The 17,500-nt window shown below is 51.8% G+C and overlaps 1 protein-coding gene across 1 annotated transcript in view; it reads left to right on the top strand.

Moving 5' to 3' along the window:
- Positions 1-17,500, top strand: part of diaph2 (diaphanous-related formin 2) — a gene marked incomplete at its 3' end in the record, with an annotated part of 344,437 nt that overhangs the window by 319,344 nt on the left and 7,593 nt on the right. The window contains exon 27 of the mRNA XM_079744815.1: positions 8,617-8,752. Within this exon, the coding sequence (XP_079600941.1) occupies positions 8,617-8,752 (136 nt within the window). The remainder of the gene's footprint in view (positions 1-8,616; positions 8,753-17,500) is intronic.

The raw sequence follows: 17,500 nt of genomic DNA, 5'->3' as shown, positions 1-17,500 counted from the left end.
GTTCCACCCTGGGTAGCTCAGAGCACAACCCGGTAGCGAGGGAGCCCCTCTGCCCTCATCTGCCCCGCCTCCATCTCCTGTCCCGATGAAGGAGGTGAGGGAGATAGCGGCGGGGTTTACTGGACTGTACCGGGCCGGTATCAGCTTAAAGCCTCTGCAGCCCGGGCGCCTTCCAGTGGAAGGCGCCCGGGCTGCAGAGGCCCGGGCGCCTTCCACTGGAAGGCGCCAGGCTGTGTGAACTTATTTTTGACTCCGTCATCTCAGCAGCGATAAAGTACATTTTCCTGATAGACTTTGGCGAGCGAGCGAGGGAGAACAGGAGCTGAAGGGACGAGACTGGGTTATAAGACTGGAGATTAAAGAATACATAAACGCAGGCAGCGAAGCTGCTCTCAGACAGGGAATGTATAATGTAGCAACGCGTGCTTAAGTGGGCCCGCTGATAAAAGAGAGTATGGGGAGCTGCTTTTTATTAGCATGCAGGTGTGCGCGCGCGTGTGTGTGTGTGTGTGTGTGTGTGTGCGCGCGTGTGTTCTGTCACCGCACACATCAAAGATCTAACTGGGTGTTGGGTAGGTACAGAGATGGGCTGTGTCTTGCTCCTGTGGTTGATTGCGTTTTTTTTAAGTCGTCGTGCTTTTTTGAAGTAAGTTTGAACGTTTCTTTTTTTCATTTTGGTTGCAGAAAGTTGAGTGTGTTCTTTAATCAAGACTCAGAAGATATGAGCACTTAAGAAAGCCTATTTTAAAAGACGGGACCATAAACCTTAATGTACTCCAGGACCCAGCCCTGTCTACCGCTCGTGTGTATATATCACCTTAATATCCAGAAAAAATTATATTTGCAGGAGGGAATACCGAAATAGACGAGTCGAGTCCAAAAAAAATATACCGCATTAAAAAACACATTACAAAAGAAAAACATTATTATTGTCGAAGCGTGGACCCAGTCAAAACTAAGCAAACGACTTCCGCGTTCCCATGGTGACATACTTTTTAAAAAAAACATTTATTTGAGTGTCCCTCCCTCCCTCCCTCCTTCGCCCTGAGGAAATCCAATGTGTCAGGATGATGACACTTTGTCCGGGAGGCACGCTCCGAGTCTTCACAAACCATTAACGTGAATGGCAAGGTCCTCTTGTCTGGGCCCTCCGTGCCCCCCGCGCCCCCACCCTCCCTCCTCTCTCATCTCCTCCCCTCCTCTCCCCTCTCCTCTCCTCTCGTCTCCTCTCCTCCTCCTCACCCCCTCCCTCCCTCCCTTCTCCTCCCTTCCCTTTCCTCCCTCTCCTCCCCCCTCCTCCTCTCCTTTCCTCCCTCTCCTCCCCCCTCCTCCTCTCCTTTCCTCCCCTCCCCTCCCCTCTCCTCTCCTCTCGTCTCCTCTCCTCCTCCTCACCCCCCCACCCTCCCTCCCCTCTCCTCCCTTCCTCGCTCTCCTCCCCACCCCTCGTCCTCTCCTCTCCTCCCCTTCTCCTCCTCTCCTCCCCTTCCCTCCCCTCCTCTCCTCTCCTCTCCTCTCTTCCTCTCTCCTTTCCTCTCATTCTCTCCTCCTCCTCTCCCCCCCCCTCCCCCTCCCTCCCTCCCCTTCCCTCCCCTCCTCTCTTTCCTCCCTCCCCCTCGCCTCCCCTCCCCCCCTCGCCCTGATCACAGAGCTCTGGCCAGTAACACGCCCCTCCCTCCAGGAGTCAGGCCCCTCCCTTCAGGAGTCAGGCCCCTCCCTCCAGGAGTCAGGCCCCTCCCTCCAGGAGTCCAGCCCCTCCCTCCAGGAGTCAGGCCCCTCCCTCCAGGAGTCAGGCCCCTCCCTCCAGGATTCAGGCCCCTCCCTCCAGGAGTCCGGCCATTTGCTGCTTGCGGGTGTCACGCTAAAAGAGGCAGCCCCCCCAAAAAAAAAAATATATATATCTATTAGCCTCTCAAGCAAATAGCTGGGGATGAATTTTTCATGGCAGATTTTATCCTTGCCTCCTTTGGTTAAAGGGGAAGGAAGGAAGGGGGGGGAGTGAAATACAGCGAGACATGCTTTTGCGAGCTGTTGTATAAGTAAACAATAAGCGGGCGATAACCGTAACTTAGCGGTATTGATTTTAGTTTTCGGCATTTTCCTCGAACAGGGAGCCGTGTCGGGCTTATCATTTCCGTGTTAATAAACGGTTCTCTGCTTCCCTGGTAGATGCACGGACGTAAACACGCTCTACTCCACTCGTCCAGGGAGTGCTGTAGGTTAAAACCCTCTCTGCGTGTGTTCCTGACCCCCTGCTCCTCTCACACACTCTGCGCTCACTATAGATTAGCCGGGTGGTGTATGGATTCCAGCACAGAGTCAACTCTGTCAATGTTAAAATACAGCGTGTACGCGTGGAGAACAGATACAGTATTGGCTGCCTGCATCCTCCCTAACTCTGTATGTATGGCAGCGCGCGGTTCTTAATGAACCGGCTCTGTTTTACGATTATATGATACAATCAGCCGCTCATTTGTTTTGTGCAGAGACGGTTCATCGATTCGGTCGTTATAGACGTTATCGAATCAATTAGGTGAAATATTAGCTGACTCTCAGCGTATGTAATTGGACTCGGAGCCTCAGGTGAATGGCGCGTTCTGCCGTTATGGATCAGGAAACGTCTCAACTCTAGAGTGTAGAACACCTTTTGAAATGTTAAAATAATCCCTCACATCTCGGACTCAAAACACACACTTTCAACCCTGGCATTTGGAAGAACATGGGTCTCCCCGGGGGGGCGAGAGTATCGTTCAGAGGCCGTGGTCGAACTCAGGGCCGGACCACTCTCCAAACATTTCACCCGACAGCGCAGCTTGTGTCGAGTGTTTGCCGTATCCACGGCAACCGAAAAAACCCAACCCCGCTGTGTTGCCGAACTCCCATCAGAACATCCCTAAATTACTTTTACTCGAAAGCGGAGGCTTAATGCAGCCAAGCGGCGTGGGGACATTTGAGTAAACGCATTGAGGAGGCCGGCCTCCCAGTGCCCAACGGGAACTGATAAGAGAATTCATTAACTCTCCCCTCCCTGCCGCCTGCCCCCCCGCTGGGTCCTGTCCCTCCCTCCCTCCCTCCCCGTGTTCGCCTCCTCCCCCTCCCTCTCTCTCTCTTCCCCCCCCCCCCCCCCCCCCCCCCCCCGCTCATATTATTTGATTCCCAATAATATTATTAAATTTTCACGAGTCAAGCAGGTTTGTTTCATTTCAATTCAGCGCGGCAGACATGGGCTGAAAGGGAGAGCGGGTGAGTGAAACGCAATCGCAGGCCACATATGTGTAATGGGGATGGGCGGGGGGATCTTGGCATTAATGAGTTATCAAAGCAGAGCAGATGGGCTGGGATGAGCCAACCGCCTTCCCCGTTAACCCAGAGAGTTTCTAATAAGACCTCGGACCCCGATCCCGGACACGTGGCGCAGGGAGATAGAGCATCAGGAAGATCAGAGCTACAGCTAGTGTGTGTCTGTGTGTGTGTGTGTGTGTGGGTGTGTGTGTGTGTGTGTGTGTGTGTTTGTCTGGGGTTGTGTGTGTGGGGTTGTCTGAGGTTGTGTTTGTGTGTGAGTGTGTGTGTGTGTGTGTGTCTGTGTGTGTGGTTGTCTCAGGGTATATGTGTGTGTGTGTGTGTGTGTCGGTGTGAATAGGTGGATATGTTAGTATCTGAAGGACTGCATGGAGGAACTTGTATGGGTGTGTGCGAGGGTCCTTGTGTTGTTGTCTGAGGGTATATATGTGTGTGTGTGTGTGGGGGGGGGGGGCGGTTGTCTGAGGGTTTGTGTGTTTGTTTGTGTCTGGGGGTGTGCTTGTGTGTGTTTGTGTGTGCGGTTGTCCTGGGGTATATATGTGTGTGAGTATCGGTGTCTGAAAGAATGTCGGACTTAATGGGTCCGTCTGTTTGTATCTGAAGGGCTGTCTGGAGGAACTTGTATGGATGTGTGCGTGCGTCCTTGTGGCTCCACTTAAAGAGGCCAAAGGCTCATTGTGTTTCCTCTCCCCTCACAGTAACTAATCCCCAGATGATGCCCCCGTCGAGAATCAAGGGCCGGCTAATAGCCAAGGCGCGGTACTCTTGTGACACTGTGAACCGTCCGGCCCTCGTGGGACACAGCGGCTTGTCTGACTTCCCTCCAACAAATTTACTGTTGATAAGAAGGAGAAGAAGACGTTTAATATTAGAGTCTTACCAATACAGATACCAGCATCGGAATTTCCTCCATCAATGCCTAAAATGAAGCATCGGGAATCGGCGAAAGCGCATGTCTGTGCGTCGGTCCAGTATCATCACATGACTAGCTCATTTACTACACCGGCAGAGAACATCACCAACGCTACTGCGTAATGCTGCGTCCGTTAAAGGACAGAGGTGGAAAGTCGGAATGGAAACACGTCATCTCCGACCTTCGTGCGTTCGAGCTACCAATTCGGAGAAACATGGATGCACAGACGCTTACCTACAAGAATACAAATGTTTTATTATAATTATAGATTTTAAATTCAGTAGAAACGACACTAAGTGCACCGACTATACATTGCTGTCACCGTAAGAGAAGCCTTCAATAAGAACAAATGCTATTAGTAGTCACAACGCTAGATGCTGCATCAGTATATACTCAGTATCGGTCGACACTCAAGTTCAGGAATCGGTATCGGTATCGGGAAGGAAAGAAGTGGCATCGTAATATCTCTAGTAAACATGGTGGATAACCTCCTCGACAACGGGAGGGGTACCACGCACACCCCCCCATCAGAAGTCCCACCGTCTGTTCCCCATAACTTCCTGTAGCTGAGCGTGTGGCGGTCCCCTGCCACGCAGTGGAGCAGATGGTTAATAAACACGTTTTGCCGCTCAAAGCCTTAGCGCCGCTGAGTTTGTAAAAATTTCTAATGAAAGTCTTTTTTTTTTTTGGTCCGGAAAAGATGGTGCAACCGAGAGTCTGTGAGCCGTCATGGCTCCCTCATGGACCGCTGGTAAACACGTCTGCCCTGGGACTGGCAAGCCTTGCTTCCGGGGATGTGTTGTTCAGGGTCAGGGAGACAGAAAAACACACCTCATGAATTATTTAACGGGCGGAACTCAGGGAAAGAGGGGAGAGAGGGGGAAAGAAAGTTGCCCGGCCCTGGTAGGTAGACATGAGCCTTGGGCTACACAGCGATATTGGCTCTCCTGACCAGGTGAGGAGTCCTCATCACCCCCCCCCCCCCCCCCCCGGTATCAGACCCACCAGAGGCCCTGAGAGGAGGAAAGCTTCCCTCTATTTCTCAAGGCTTTAGAAGAGAACTCTTCCTTCTGGTGGGCTGTTATTTTTTTATTGTCACACTACAGTTTAGCATTAACTGCTAGAGGGTAATACAAAGTAAAACACTTTTTGATTGCATTTTTTTAATTCAAAATATGCACAGGCAATCCCAGGTCTCTTGAGGAACAACAACGTTTTCTCCAATGCTTCTGTTCGGAGAGCTTCGTTTTGTAGAGATGTACATTAAAAGCAGCTTTATTTCGATTCATTCAAGGACAATTAAGCCACACAGCGGCCGGCAAGGACAGGCAGAAACTTTCTAATCTCTTTTATTTCTAAATCTTGAAGTTGCATGGCAATACTTTGGATGCCATCATTGGATTCTGGCTTTTACCTACCTTTCCATTAGTTTAATGGACAAATCAATTGTCATCACTGTTGACAAATGGATTAATATCCCATTATGCACTATTTGTCCTTGGACCAACCGTTTTCTTTAATTCCTGTATGACTTGGTGCCTATCTCCTCCCATTCAATACATATTTTTATTTGAGATGTTTTATCTGAGAGGTACATTTCCATGGCCTAATCATAGTTCGAAAATTGCATCTTTATCTTAATTTGCAGCTGACTGTGATGGCAGCCTGGAGACATTACTGTGAAGGTTTATATACCATGCTGGTTTAACACCCATCATTGTGGGACCTGCTCTGGTACACTATGCCACCAAGAAGCAGCCTCCGTTTATTGCCAATCCAATTAGCGGTGGCATTTGTTTGATCAGCGAGATAACGATGTTGTGTAACCGTGTTTACAGTTAGGATTCCTAGTTTGCTTGGACTAAGTTTCGCCCGCAGGTTTTTTCATTTTTTTGCAACAGGCATAATTTATCTCCGGCGTTACGTTCTAGATATTGAGCATTGCTGTAATATCATTACCAAAACGGGAACTCAATCCTATCAGCGCCACGAATGGAGGAATCAATCGTGACCGCTGCAGATGATTCTCCTTAATGCCTTTTTAAACAGTGCGTGAAACGCATTAGTCAACAGCTGCAGTGTCACACAGGGCACCGGCGACGTGTGCGTGGCCATCTCCACTGGCCGCACGTTAGACCGCCGCTGTCATTACAGGAACGGCCCGCGCTGTACGTCCGCGCCCTCCTCCCGTGACCTTGGTGAAGCCGTTCGAGGCGGTCGGCAATTAATGTGTGTGAAACTTTACATACACGGACAGAGACTCCTTGTCACCCTGTCCAAGGGCGCGGTGACGGAGAGGGCGGGTGTCCTTGGACGAGGATCAAAGGCGGGGCTATTGACCGCCCCGCAGACCTCCCCCCTCCAATAATCCCTCAGTTTTCCAAAGCCACACGACGCATGCACGACCACAGGGCATTAGCATGGGAACATAGTGTCGCCTCTCATTACGGCAGAGGGGGAACAGTGGAGGGCCGGCACGCACACACACACAGCAAGAGATACAGACACACATGCACTCACACACACCTACTCACACACACACAAACACACACATGCAGGCACACACGTACACACGCGCACACACACACACGTACACAGGCACAGACACAGACACACACACACACATACACACATGCACAGACACACATGTACACACACACACTGGCACAAACGTGAGATACACAATGTACAAGGTATACGCTATTGCACATGTTCAGCCGAGAGGCGCGCAGTGGAAACAAGTATTTATGTATATACGGCTTGACAGACACATTCTTCTGCTACTCAATGCATGCTAACACTAGATGCAAACTAACACTACATGCACAAGCAGACACTGGAGGCACATGTACACACACACGCACCCACACACCTCTACATGATAACAGAACAGCAAAACACCACTAAGACGGCACCTGTCAAGGGCTGCTCCACAGGCCTGAGGTGAGAAAACCTTTTCCCGCCTCTAAAGGTCATGCGGCTGAGTCTTCCTCCAGAGCTCTCGCCCTCTCTGTCTCTATCTGTTCCTCTATCTCCCTCTCTGTCTCTATCTGTTCCTCTATCTCCCTCTCTGTCTCTATCTGTTCCTCTATCTCTCTCTCTGTCTCTATGTGTTCCTCTATCTCTCTCTCTGTCTCTATCTGTTCCTCTTTCTCTCTCTGTCTCTATCTGTTTCTCTATCTCTCTCTCTGTCTCTATCTGTTTCTCTATCTCTCTTGCTATCTTTCTCTCTGCCTCCATCACGCTCTTTCGCTCACTCTCTGCCCCTCTCTCTCACTCTGTGCCTCTCTCTCTCTCTCTCTCTCTGCCTCTCTCTCCCTCTCTCTCTCTCTCTGCCTCTCTCTGCCTCTCTCTCTCTCTCTGTCTGTCTCTCTCTCTCTCTCTCTGCCTCTCTCTCTCTCTCTCTGCCTCTCTCTCCCTCTCTTTCTCTCCCTCTCTCTCTCTCCCTCGCTCTCTCTCTCGCCCTCTCTCTCTCCCTCTCTCTCTCTGTCTCTCTCTCTCCCTCTCTCTCTCTCTGTCTCTCTCTCTCCCTCTCTCTCTCTCCCTCTCTCTCTCTCTCGCCCTCTCTCTCTCTCCCTCTCTCTCTCTGTCTCTCTCTCTCCCTCTCTCTCTCTCTCTCTCTCTCTGCCTCTCTCTCCCTCTCTCTCCCTCTCTCTCTCTCTCTCTCTCTCTCTCTCTCTCTCTCTCTCTCTCTCTCTCTCTCTCCCCCTCTCTCTCTCTCTCTCTCTCCCGCTCCTCCCTGCTGAGGTGGCGTTGCGTGTTCCTGTGTTCCTCTCTCGGCGCCCCCCCCCCCCTCAGCCAGCACGTGGGGCCAGGAGGTCAGAAGGACTCACCTCCCTCTCTCTCGGCTCTCGGTGGGAGCGCTGTGTCCCATATCTCCCTGCAGTCTGCCATGGTCTGCATATCCAGACACGGCAATAAATAAAACCAGGGATAAAAGAAGCAATGTGTATTTCTTTCTTTCTTTTATTTATTTATTTGCTGAGCCCACCTCCTTCCTGCGGGAGAGGAAGAGCGAGAGAGAGAGATGCAGTTAACATCTTATACATTCCTTTTAATGCACAACGTGCCGGGTCCATGTATTATTTACAACGTCGCGGCTTTAACCGCCGTAGTAGCTATCGGTGGTGGGTTGCATGTGATGCGCTACTTTGTGAAAAAATTATAAAAAAGCCGCCACCTATTACGTACGATTTTGTTTATTCCACAAGCTGTGCTCACACGATCAAACCCCAACCTTAGAAAATACAAAAAGTAAAAAGGGGGAATCTGCCGAGGGTTTGCAGCTCCTGAAAGCGGTTCGTCTTGTGAAGATACCAGGACAGTAATGGCAAGCAGTAGCAAGGAGAAATTCTTATTCCCTGTGTACTCTGTGTGTGTGTGCCTACCCCCCCCCCCCCCTCCAGGATGCAGTGAAGGAGAACCAGAAGAAGAGGGAGATGGAGGAGAAGATCAAGAGAGCCAAGCTGGCGAAGGAGAAAGCTGAGCGAGAGAAGCACGAGCGCCAGCAGAAGAAGAAGCAGTTGATTGACATGAACAAAGGTACGTCACTCCTCCTCCTCCTCTTCCTCCTCCTCCTTCTCTTCCTCTTCCTCCTGTGCCTTCTCATCCTCCTCTTCCTCCCTCTTCTCCTCTTCCTCCCCCACACGGGGGGGGGGGATCAGGCATGGGGGTGTTAGAAGGCAAAGAGCATGAGGAGGGGGAGCTGGTATGGGGGCTTCGTGGAAATGTGCCTCAAACTCATTTGAACTCTGCAGGAAAACTGTGTGTGTGTGTGTGTGTCCTCATGAATTTGTATGGATTTGTGCATGTGTACACGTGCGTGAGTGTGTGTGTGTGTGTGTCTGTCGCAGTGTGTTATGTCATCTTTTCATCCGTGCAGTATTCCTACACATATTCCCTGGGTCGATAGCGTGCCTTCAAACAACAAGAAGATTATGCTCCTTTTAGCCGGAATATTTGTGGAACATCCTCTGCGAGCGGGGCGGAAATACCCGTCTCTCTCCGCTGTAGCGGTTTTCACGTTGATTAGCTGCGGTTCGCTGGCTTTTAAAAATCACCCAGGTAAATTTAAAGTGCCACGAGGAATGATCCCGCCGCCCGTATTAGCAGCAAATGATGTTGCCTAACACGAAGAGACACGCGGATGTGGGGAACATTTAAAAATAGCTACGCTAAGATGACAAATTACAAGTCTGGCTGCTCCCCTCCGAAGGGCCGGGCCTCCGCTGCTGATCCGTCTATCTTTGGGCCCCTGGAATTAGCATGAAATAAGCACTTGTTTCGCGCAGCCGGCGGCGGCTTTATTTGTGATTTCTCCTTCCTTACTTTCTTGTTCCGACGGGGTTCCCATCCCCACAAAGTAGCGGGCGGCGCCCGGGACGTTTCTATTGTTCCGAGTCGTTGAGACCAAAACTGGGTCTTCCTGTTCCAGCCGTAGCTGTTGCCGTGGGAACGCCGATCGATCAGCGTAAACCGCGGTTCTTCGGACGTGACAGATCGGAGACAGAGAGCTCGACCGCCCGATGCGTCTCCTCTCCTTCTCACGCCGGCGTCGTTGACGAGGGGCTTCAGGCCTGTAGGGCATCGGGGAGGGGGGGGGCGGGAGCTCTTCCTCCCGATTCTTCCCCTCTGACACACGATATGGGAATTTTCCCCCGACGTTACGGCTTCTAAATGTCAGCGGCGGCCGACCGCAGAGCCGCTCGCCGGCTCCGTGCGACGCCGGAGAATGTGACAAGACGTTCCCGAGCGCGTCACAAAACTCCAAATAATTGATGCGTGCACAATGTCTTCTTCGTGGCGGTGTTTTTGATGCCCTCCTCGCTGTTGCTCTGTCACTCTGTCTGTCTGTCTGTCTCCCTGTCTCTCTTGTCTGTCTCTCTCTAACAATGACCCCTTTGAAAGCCTCACTTTCAATAATTCAGCATGGCTGAGCCGAGGAGTTTTTTTGCTTTCTGGTTCTGTCTTGCCAGATGGAGAGGGGTTATAAAAGTAGGTATCATATTAAATATTTCTGCCAGAGCAGATTTTGATCTGGGTTTCTGAATGCCATTATACGCTCTGCATGAATAAAACATGGGGGTGACAGCGGACGTGTCCGGGAGAACGGCCGACAGAGGATTCTGGAGCCCGGCACCTTGTTTGCTCCAGTGCTCTCTTGACGACCTTGGGGTCTTTCAAACATGCACTCCTTTAATTGTAAGCAGGAGCTCATTGCAGGTCTGGAGTCTGCGTTTTTTCTTCCTCAACTACGCTCTCTTCATCAAAGATGGAGGAGTTGCTCCTTTGTTTTCGGACTCGTTTGCGGCTCTCAGGCCTTTGGTTCGAACACACACACACAGACAGACACACAGAAACAGACAGACACACAGAAACACACACACACACAAACACACACACACACACACACATGCAGGTTATCTAGTTTATCTTCGTACTTTTTCCTTATTTTTTCTGGGGGTATTTCTTTTTTCTTTTTCTGTTTTCTCTCTCCTCTCCTCTCCTCTCCTCTCCTCTCAAATTGAGGGTTGTGTGTAAGAGCCTTCCTCCTATCCTCCGCCTTCCTCTGGTAGCCAACAGAGATCACTGACAGACTGCTGAAAATCCTATATGGACTGCAGCTATTTGAGGAGTCGTTATTTGAGAGGGCTTCTCACATCAATATTTAGCGGTTAACATTAACTGTGTTTTCGGTTGCTGTTGACCAGAATAAGACGAAGGGTGGCAACTTTTAAAAACATTGTTTATTAATTTAAAAAACCTCTCATCTCCCCACTTTCTACCTTAATGAGGAGTGCCAGCTAAATGGTTTTAATGGACGCCTAGGCTTGATTAAGTCGTTATTTAAGCTTTCATTATTTTAATTCTAAGCCAGGAATTATGCTTTAAAATTGGGGAGCATAATTATTGATTATACTGTTGACCTGAATTGAGCATTTCAGGTTGGACTAATCCATGACCGACAGATGGAGTGGACATATGCTTTTATTGTTTGAGCGGGCCCCTAAATATCTTATAGGTAGATTTATGGATTTAGACACGCACGTACGAGAATGTCTGAATCGCAGAGCGGCGCGGCGAATGGCGCACTCCGAAGAGGGCTATTTTTATAGAGGGATGGATTTTAAGTCATTTCACAAATTGAGACCTAATCCTCCCCACATGCAAATGATTAACAATGGGATGCATATTTAATGAGGGTTTAATTCATTTAGCTGGGGCCAGGATGACATACGGGTGTGCGGTGTAGCGAGAGGAGACAAATGTTTTCATCCAACAAAAAAACGCTTAGGAAAATGGCATTTTCCCTCCTCGGAGGTGAGTTAGGGAGACTGCGTCTCAAAGGGTTGACCGATACGCAGAAAGGTTGTTGGAGATCTATGGAAACAAACACAGCGAACCCATCTATTTGTGTTAATGTGCGGGGCGTAATGCTAATGTGAGAACTGGATTATATCGCCGTTAAGCGCTTTCCCCCCATTTGTTTTAATTTTCTCTAAGTGGATTTTCATTTTGCTCTCGGACCGGGCCAGATGTTGGATATCCATCGCTCCGCCGCCGCAGCTCTGCTGCGAGCGTGTGTTGTCGCACGCCGCCGAATCGAGCGCCCCATCATTTCAGAAGAACCGGTCCGTCGCTAATACGCCAGGACGGGCCGTCACGGAGCGGCGCGTTCATCACGGTGACACACGAAGCCCTGCCACCGGCGGAGGGGCCGGCCGCGCTAACAGAGCCTGATGGTTCCAGGGGCCGGCGCTTCCCCCCCCCTCAGGCTCCTGGCAGGCACGGCGGGGCCCCTGTAGAGCTGCCCGCTCACCCGGTGCCGTCTTGGGGCAAACGTCTCCCTCCCCCCACGCATCAGCTTGCGGTGTGGCCAGTCGGAGCGGCTGGGCTCTGAGCAGGAAGTAGCTCAGTGGAGCCGGGCTGTGCAGCGGAGCTCAGACGAGTAGAACCTGCCACCGCGTGCCCACCGACGTCCACTGTGAGGACAGGACCCGACTCTTTCTTTTGTGGACGTGTTTTCGGAGAGGAGAGACTTTTCCTGGTCGCGTTGAGGCGTGCGATGGTTTCTTCTGCTCGTCCGTAGCGAGCAAACAGTATATGCGCGCACACAGGCTGAAGGAGACGTGGTTTTTAGTTTTGAGTATCATGTCATATTTGTGTTTCTCCGTTTCATTCAGATTTGTGTGCCATTTCAGCAGCACCAGGTGGAATCCTTTTGAAATGCGGTCGTGTACTTTCAGAGGCTCACGGCCGGCCTTGTGTGCAGCTCGCCGCTGCTTTGCAAAGAGCGTTCAGCTACCGACAACAATATACCAATAACTTTTATTCCAGAATTAGCCTCTTGAATCACGCACCCTTTGACACGGATAGCTATGCGGACAGCCACCAGAAAAACTCACGCAGATTTTATGAGCACCGGAAAAGGACCAGAATATCCGTAACATTATATTTACATTTAGGGCATTTAGCAGACACTGTTATCCACAGCGACTTACAATAAGTGCATTTTTCAGAAGAAAAAGAAAAATATATATTTCGCTGTTGGTACAGTAAGGATGTTCATAGCACCATGTGCCTAGCACCCACTATCGCTAGGTAAACCCGTTCCCCGTACACAACAAAAATAGCTAGGATAAAATGCGTCACGAGGCTAAGTACTATCTTTCAGTCCAAGGACGTACAATACACAATAATTATGTACATTAAGTGCCAATATAGAATGAAAAAGCTACTTGTTCGTTAGGTTAGGTTATGTTATGTTATGTTATGTTCGCTGCCTTCGGGTTTCACCGGACCGCTTCCCCCCCCAGCCTGTGTTTGCACCCGGTGCCGATGAGATAAGCAGGAGTGACAGCTGTTCTTAAATGCAGATTGTGCAAATTCAGGTGGCCATTAGCATGTCACGCTAAAGCGAATGGAGATGTGTGCGCGCCCCCATCCCGGCCCCCGGCCCCCGTCCCGCCCACACACCCTGTCTGAATCAGCTTGAGTGACAGGGGGCTCGTACCACTCTGTCAGAGCTTGACGGACACAGATCTAGATTGACGCCGGCGGCCGCGGCGCGGAGACGGCTAGGCGGGCGGACCGCCTACCTGCTCGGTGCAGGTGGTGATAATAAAATCTCAAATAGAACGAAATAATAACGCTGACAGATGGATGTACAGCAGGAAAGGTCGGCTGTCTAACTTTACCCACCCCGGCCCGTGCCCTCCCCCCCCCCCCCCCCCCCCCCCCTCTCTTTCTCTCGCTCGCTCTATCTCGACGAAGGCAGACAGGGCGAACAATATCAGCAAAGGGTGATGTATTGTGTTGAGGACAGGTATATCTGGAGGAAGAAGACAACCACAACAAAACAACACAGAGATAAAAGCGGGAATGGTTGGACGGGGGCTGAAGGGTTTTCTGTAGCCTAGCTAGCGCTAAGGGGCAGCGGGCAGGCAGGCTGACCTACACGGTTGATAGAGACTATGACAAGCAAAGACGCACCGCGTTCGCATGTAAAGTAGCGAGCGAAACGACACGCTCCGACGCTCCCCTCCCCGTGCATTTATTTCTTCGGTGTATAATGGGCTTGTTGTCACAGAACCACGGCCGTTCCTGAGAGTCTCTCCCTCTGAAGTCACCGCGGTACGCCTGGGAGATCGCTCATCGGATCCGCATCCCGTCAGGCCCCTTGTCCTTTCTGTCGGGGTGGTTTGCGACGCACAGTGAGGAAAGGAAGGGGGCGATACCGAAATAGTAGCCGTGAAACTTAAAAATGGCGACGCCCGGGGGATTCCGGACGCCAGTTAGAAGACACGCGTCGGGACGTTCTTTGAGGAACGATTGGCGAATTTCCATCATTACCTTGAAAGGCAAAATGGAGGGCGCTGGCTCTATCTGCGGTAGTCCATCCATTCTAATAAATAATGGCATATTAGATTGCGCGCTATCTGCTCTCCAAATCTGGATCGGGCTCAAGGCGATGAGGGGAGACAAAATATGAGTGACTGCCTCTCGGCTCCAGCTTCCCGGCTCCGGGGCGAGGGGGGGAGAGATGGAGGGCGGTGCGAGCGGAGGAATCTTGCGTAAACAATTTGCATAAAGGATTTAATCCACGTTATCTACTGTGAAATGACTTTTTGTTAGTATGGAGCTGACACAATGCGATCGTCTATCATCCTGCAAGCCCGCAGGGTGGTTCTGAATGGGTTTTCATAAAATAGGCGACGACGCGTCAATGAACGTCGCCCCAAAGGGGAGATATAGCACGGTGTTCGGGAACGTCCTGTCGGCGCTGGGGCGAACTTGTTGCCGTCACTTGTGGCTGTTTCAACAGTTGGCAATTCCCATTTTGAATTTGAAACAGGCAGGTTTCCTTGAATGAAATTCAAAAGCATTTTGTTCAAAGGACAGCTCACCCGCGATATCTATAGTAAATATAGTTCCATGCATCTTCAGTGTCGCTCGTCTTTTCTCTGCTATCTCTGCTCGTTTCCAGTTACTTCTCAGTTTTTCAGTTTTTATTTCCCTCCCTCTTCCTGGCTTTTCTTCTTCCTCTTCGGCCTTCTTCCCCGTGCCTCCTCTTAATGGAATGGTTGGTGGAATATGAAGCAGCCTTCGTCTTCGTCACCGTCGCGCACCCACCGTCACTCTCAGGAGAAAAACACAATCACCTCCGGGGGGGGGGGGGGGGGGGGGTCCCGCTCACTCTCTGATCACTCCCTCACCGCTCACTCTGCAGTCAATCAAATAGGATTAATTTCACCACAAAAAGAGTATCTAATCCCGTTGTCAAATCCACTTAGCATCCCCAGACGCCACACCGCCACTGTGAGCGCACACACAGACACACACACACACAGACGCACGCTCAGACACACACAGAGGCACACACACACAGACACACACAGAAACACATTCAAACTCACACACACCGCTCCACACCGACACAAACAGTGGCACACTCACAAACACAGACGCACACTCAGACACACACAGACGCACACAGAGGCACACACACACACAGAAACACCCTCAAACTCACACACACCGCTCTCACACCGACACAAACAGTGGCACACTCTCACACACACACACACACACAAACGTACGCACTCATGCTCACACACACACACTCACGGGACCACCCTGAGGATGAGATGGTATCTCGGGTTAGGATTTGGGGGTTTGCCTCTTTGGGACAGGGGGGGGGCGGGGGCAGAGAGTGTCAGTGAGTCAGGTGATGGGATGAATCGGTATGATTCAGACGCAGAGTGCTCTATTAATCCCCGAAGGAGGAGGACATTTGTTGGGCACGCCGCCTGGTACAGCGTTCCCCCAGAGCTCCGCCGTCTGTCGGGCGGTCTCCTCCAGACTACCTGATCTACATGGGCGTGTTGTCCCGGCGGAGGGTGGGATTTACACCCTCACGGGCATGGCTTCGGACCCCCCGTCCTCCGTCCCCCCCCGTGTCACACACACACACACACGTCATGCTTACAACATATGTGCCCACCGAGTATCCAAAAGACAACCCACACGGCAACCCAGACTGACACATTACAGCCAGCGTTCCCGAAAGACACGCTGACACCGAGCCCTCCGCCGGGGGCCTGACCCTCCCTGACGAGGGCGCCGCCAGGCCCCTCCCCCTCGCCGCACGCCTCATTAACCCGCTGCCCAGCGGACACGCCCCTTGTCCAGAGCTCTGTCCCTGGCCGGGGGTCTGAGCACCCCCCGGCGACCTATTTAATCCCCACACGTTGACCCATGTGCTCCCTGCTAGTGAAAGTGTGTCACCCCCTGTCCCCTGAGGGGAGAGTGACTGGAGAGGCCGCGTTAGCCGACAGGCTAGCCGAGCGTGCAGCCCGGTTAAGATGGCGAGGGGGAGGGGGGAGGGGGGGGGGGGACTTGTGGGCAGAAGCGCTCAGGCTGGATGGAGGGGAAGGTGACAGTCGCTTCGTATGCCGCCCGCCCCCCGCCCTACCACCACGGGCACCAGCGCCCACTTCATCAGTTACCATTTGAAGCGCCCCTCCCTGCCTCGTCTGCCGCTAGCTGCGGTCCAGATGGAGGGTTTATTTTTGTTGTTGTTTGTTTTACTTATTCATGCGTCCCGCTATCCGGGCCATCTCAGGGCCTTTCGTCTCCGCCGCCGTCGCCGCCGCATGCAAATCGCCGCGGCGACGGTTAATACACTTTCATCTGTCCCTCGCTGACGTCCGACTAGACCCTCTCTCTCTCTCTCTCTCTCTCTCTCTCTCTCTGTCTCTCCCTGTCTCCCTGTCTCTCTCTCTCTGTCTCTCTGTCTGTCTCTCTCTCACGCTCTCTCTCGCTCTCTCTCTCGCTCTCTCTCTCTGTCTCTCCCTGTCTCCCTGTCTCTCTCTCTCTCTCTGTCTCTCTGTCTGTCTTCTCTCTCTCTCTCCTTTTCTGTCTCTGTCTCTCCCTGTCTCTCTGTCTATCTGTCTCTCTCTGTCTCTCTCTTTCCCTCCCTCTCCTTCTCTGTCTCTCTCTCTGTCTGTCTCTCTCTCTCTCTCTCTCTCCTTCTCTGTCTCTCTCTCTCTGTCTCTCTGTCTGTCTCTCTCTCTCCTTCTCTGTCTCTCTCTCTCTCTGTGTCTGTCTGTCTCTCTCTCTCTCTCCTTCTCTGTCTCTCTCTCTGTCCTTCTCTGTCTCTCTGTCTGTCTGTCTCTCTCTCTCTCCTTGTCTGTCTCTCTCCCTCTCTCCTTCTCTGTCTGTCTCTCTCCCTCTCTCTCTCTGTCTCTATGTCTGTCTGTCTCTCTCTCTCTCCTTCTCTCTCTCTGTCCTTCTCTGTCTCTCTCTCTCTCTCTCTCTCTCTGTCCTTCTCTGTCTCTCTCTCTCTCTGTCCTTCTCTGTCTCTCTCTCCCTCTCTCCTTCTCTGTCTCTGTCTCTCTCCCTCTCTCTCTCTCTCTCTCTGTCCTTCTCTGTCTCTCTCTCTCTCTCTCCTTCTCTGTCTCTCTCCCTCTCTCCTTCTCTGTCTCTGTCTCTCTCTCCCTCTCTCTCTCTCTGTCTCTCTGTCTGTCTCTCTCTCCTTCTCTCTCTCTCTCTGTCCTTCTCTGTCTCTCTCTCTCCTTCTCTCTCTCCCTCCCTCCCTCTCTGTCTCCCTCTCTCCCTCTCTCCTTCTCTGTCTCTGTCTCTCCCTGTCCATCCGTCTCTCTCTCACTCTCCCTCTCCCTACCTCTCCTCCCCTCCCTCCCCCCCCCCAGCAGGGCCACATGCTTGCACACGTGCATGTGTACGATCGCTCTCTCCCACCCCCCCCTCCAAGATATGAGCGGCGGTCCC

The sequence above is a fragment of the Pollachius pollachius genome, assembly GCF_949987615.1.
Source record: "Pollachius pollachius genome assembly, chromosome: 10".
In the NCBI taxonomy this organism is placed as follows: Eukaryota; Metazoa; Chordata; class Actinopteri; order Gadiformes; family Gadidae; genus Pollachius; species Pollachius pollachius.
Note: the sequence above shows the minus strand (reverse complement) of the source record. Positions and strands in the feature narration are given on the sequence as shown.